Source organism: Gavialis gangeticus, unplaced genomic scaffold (genome assembly GCF_001723915.1).
Source record: "Gavialis gangeticus isolate Ggan-Ray unplaced genomic scaffold, GavGan_comp1, whole genome shotgun sequence".
Lineage (NCBI taxonomy): Eukaryota > Metazoa > Chordata > Crocodylia > Gavialidae > Gavialis > Gavialis gangeticus.
In genome coordinates this window covers 46,771,721-46,775,826 of record NW_017728995.1, presented here as the reverse complement: position 1 = coordinate 46,775,826, position 4,106 = coordinate 46,771,721, and the positions used below count along the sequence as shown (strand labels likewise).

At 38.4% G+C, this 4,106-nt stretch overlaps 1 protein-coding gene across 1 annotated transcript in view; it reads left to right on the top strand.

Annotated features, from left to right (window-relative positions):
* The first annotated feature begins 381 nt into the window (after positions 1 to 381).
* The window catches only part of RHBDD1 (rhomboid domain containing 1), a 103,051-nt gene continuing 99,326 nt past the window's right edge, over positions 382 to 4,106 (top strand). Inside the window, exons 1-2 of the mRNA XM_019503636.1 lie at positions 382 to 898; positions 2,445 to 2,577. Of these exons, the coding sequence (XP_019359181.1) occupies positions 466 to 898; positions 2,445 to 2,577 (566 nt within the window). The 5' untranslated portion in view covers positions 382 to 465. The remainder of the gene's footprint in view (positions 899 to 2,444; positions 2,578 to 4,106) is intronic.

The following is a 4,106-nucleotide window of genomic DNA, read 5'->3' as shown; positions in this document are numbered from 1 at the left end:
GGAGACATGGGTATCAAATCCATTAATTTTGTAGAGCAACAAAGCCTTGATTAGAGGGAGCAGTACAAATTACAAGCCCTTTTTTCTTCTTACAGTGTCTGTATAAATAACTTATGCAAAGTAATTTTATTTAGGCCTTTCACAGGGATGCAGAATTTTATCTTGTATTTATGATAAATTTGTTTGTTTAAATCTTTTTTTTGATGGCACACTTTTTTGGCTTTACTGTGATGGATTCAAGAAATATAACTGAATAAATTCTGCATATTTTGCAAATATTCCATATACATCTGACAAGTTGTTTCAATCACCATTTTCATGTTTGCTTGTAATTGGTAAGTAACTATAGGAATTAATATAAATTTGTGTTTTTTTTCTTTCAGAATACACTGAACTTGTATGTCATTTGGAATCCAGAGACTAGAAATTAAAACAATCCTAATTTTTTCAGAATAAAAAGCAATTATGCAACGACGACAGAGAGGATTAAATATGGGATTAATTATGCTACTCTCTCAAATCTTTCAAATTGGGCTTACTAACATTCCACCTGTAACACTTGGGACCGTAGTATTGAACATTTTTCTCTTTTTGAATCCTTTGAAGCCATTGATAAAAGCATGTATCAGTGTAGAAGAGGGTTATTACCAAAAAGACTGGCAGCGTTTGTTGCTTGCGCCAATACACCATGCAGATGATTGGCATTTATATTTTAACATGGTCTCCATGCTCTGGAAGGGGATAATGTTGGAACGAAAGCTTGGAAGCATATGGTTTGCATATATCATTTCAACATTTTCAGTATTAATTGGAGTTGTGTATATGGTGTTGGAATTTGCACTTGGAGAATTTATGAATGACCCATCGTACAACTTGAACTGTGCTGTAGGTTTTTCAGGTAAGGCATCTGATTAGTGCAGGTTAACTTAGTATCTGGTACATGTGTTCCATAGTATCTTTTACAGTAGTGGAGCTCAACCTTTTACAGCAACGGGCTGAGTGCTTGCAACCCAGCTGTACCACAGGTCACTACACCTCTCCAGTAGTGGGGAAGTGGGGAGGAAGGTGGCAGTCAGTGTCAGAGGTAGGGATGGGAAGGTAAAGAGAAAGGGAACTTAGTTTTGGCCTGTGGGGAGGATCAGTGGTATGGTACAGGGCAGGGATGGGGACATGTCAGGCTGAGTTGATTGCTACTGGTGCCTCATGCTGTGAGCCAGATCCAGTTATGTTGGGGGCTAGATCAGGCTTGCAAGCTGTAGGTTGAACACCATGGTTTTGGAGTATGAAAAGTGGAATTACTTTTTATTTTTTTCTAATGGTGGTCAAAAAAGTACATATACTTCAACTACTTTGGGTATCCATGTGGTATGTGTGTGCCCCATGCAGTTACATCGGACTCCATGGGCCAGTGGTGGCTGAGGGCACACCTATTCCCTAGATGTCCACATGCCTTCACCTGAAGGAAGGAAGGGGCTGAGCAAGCCCAGTTAACTCTGTTTCTTTCCGTTACAATGTTTTGGGTTCTCATTATTTTTGCAGTAACGGAATTGCTGTTATTGGTGAAAGTTGAACTAAATTATGTGAAGTGGTACATCTTTATCTTTTATTCTGTTGTAAGGACTAAAGAATTCTAACTCCATCACTGCAGGATGGCTTCCATTAGCAGTTATTTCTGGAACTTAGAGATCCTGAAATTATATGCAATACAATTCTTGAAGAATTCAGAATTCCTGAGTCTTCTGTTGAGTTCCACGAAACTCATTCACCTCTGTTTTCAAGCCTTAGGGGCATTTATGCACAAACCTTGTTGTCCCATGATGTGGTGGATATCCAGTGAGTTGGAGCAGACTCGATTAATTGAGTACACATGCTCAGTTAATCAAGTTTGCTCTGCACAAGCTGACATGCACTGTGCTGTGTTGCATGCAGTTGTACAAGTGGTAAAATGCACATCAGCCTGCAGAAAATGGCGGTGGTGCACTTTAGAATAAAAACACCTCCACTTTTAAAAGTGTCTGGTGTTGCAGCACAAGCATGTGTACAAAATGCTAGGGGTTTTATTGGTAGGTCAGTAACTTAGATCACTAGTATCATTGCTAGCCCCATTATTCATTTGTTGTGCTGTTCTGAATATTAAATACATATTGTGGACAGGTATGTTATAAATTACTTAGGATATACCAGACTAAAATATAAATTCTAGTCTACGCTGAAAAGATTTCATTGTTGGAGGAAAAATGTTACAATTATAAAATTCTGCATCTTCTATATTTGAAGTAAAAATGTAGGCTTGAAATTTTGTGGAGAAATAGCATGATATTAAGTGTAACCATACTGGAAATGAGTCTCTTCTTTTTATGTTTTTCAGTTCCTTCAGTTTTGAACACTATCAGAGCTGCAGGTATTTCACTCTTGATGTGATTATTTTGTTTTATTCTTTTCAGGAGTACTATTTGCTTTGAAAGTTCTGAACAACCATTATAATCCAGGAAGGGTCAGCAACGTCATGGGCATTCCTGTATCCAGTAAATATGCTTGTTGGCTGGAGCTTGTGGCAATTCACTTGTGTTCCCCAGGGTATGTGTTAAATCCTTCACAGTTCATAAAAGTGATTTTGGGTGTAAACATTCTGTCAAGGAGTTGATTCTGTCTGGTTGGCTAGTATCCAAAATATAGCAGGGCTGAAGGCAGCAATTTGTCTTTCCGTGGAGCACCCCACAGTTTTTGATATTTTTCAAATAGGAAAAATTGGCACCGTGTGTGAGGATTCTCACCAAGTATGTTGGTAGAGGCTAACTAAGGATACTGGGAAGGACTAGGGATGCCACACCTCTTTCCCACGTCTTGAATGAAAAACTGAGCTATAACTGGCCCTTGTAGGAGAAAACAGTATCCTTTTGTTACCCCTTAAAACTGTTCTCTCTTAATCCCAGCTCCTTCGCAATATCTCAGTCAAGCTATTATACGTACTTTTTTGGTTCAGTTAACAAACCACCACATTGACTGCTGGACTTCATTCTCAAAAGACTGCCAGGGTTATACCATATTATTTACATTTTAAATTGGTGCTGCATTTAAGTCAATTCTGTGTTTTCAGGGTCAGTTTTAGGAAATGTATTCAGTGGAAAAAGAAACAAATTAAAAACTACAACAAAGATATAGTCTGTTTTGAATTGCAGTTCTAGATACAAACTTCATTGACAGAGCTAAAACCTGGGATTCAAAACACCCTGGTTTTAGAGGTTCAAAATTCAATTTCTCCTAATTTTTAAGTAATGTGTGAAAGGACAAAATGGGTAGTTGTATGGAAATTCTGACAATATAATTTTGTTTTGTTGAAAAATGCTAATTAATTTAATCCAAAAAGTTTCATTATTAGTTTTGACCAACTTTCAGTGAAACGCAGGCAAGGTTCCTGCAGGAAATCAGGTCAACTTCTGCCAGTTTGCCATGTGGGCTGTTTCCTGGCTCTCTGACTTCTGCAATGACCTTGCCACATGAACTGCCTCAAACCTATGGCTTCTCAGCTTTTTGTTCCCTTTAGGGGTAGCAGGTGTTTGGAAGCTTCAACCTAAGGTAGGCTTTTTAAGGCTTCTGAGCCCTGACCCTCATGATGGAGGATTAATGCTTACCTTCCACTCCAGTGAAACCAATCAAGGAGATCCCCACTGTTTGCAGAGTGATGGTGACTACCTAATGGTGCCCCAAAAGTCATCTCCTCTGTCATGGTAGCAGTAGAGCAGATGACCCAATGCTGGCTGGCCTTAAGGGTGCCATGCAGTCATTTACTCCTTACAGTACTACCCTATTATTCTGATTATAAGTCAACCTTGTACATAACTGGACTGATTTTTTTTTTTTTTTTTTTTTTTTTATAATTCCTATTGAGGGAGAAAAAAGGTCCTGTGGTAAACTAGAACAATACTGTAACTCTGAAGTTTTTACTGAAACGTTAGCCAATGTAGAAAATCTGAGAAATTTTAAGAGAGCAGGTACAGAGAGAGAGGTTTCTATTAAAATGTTGTCACTGGCTGTTAAAAGTTCAAATCTAAAATCCAAAAGCAAGAACAAGTGAACTCAGGGGTGGGCAATTATTTGGGCTGGAG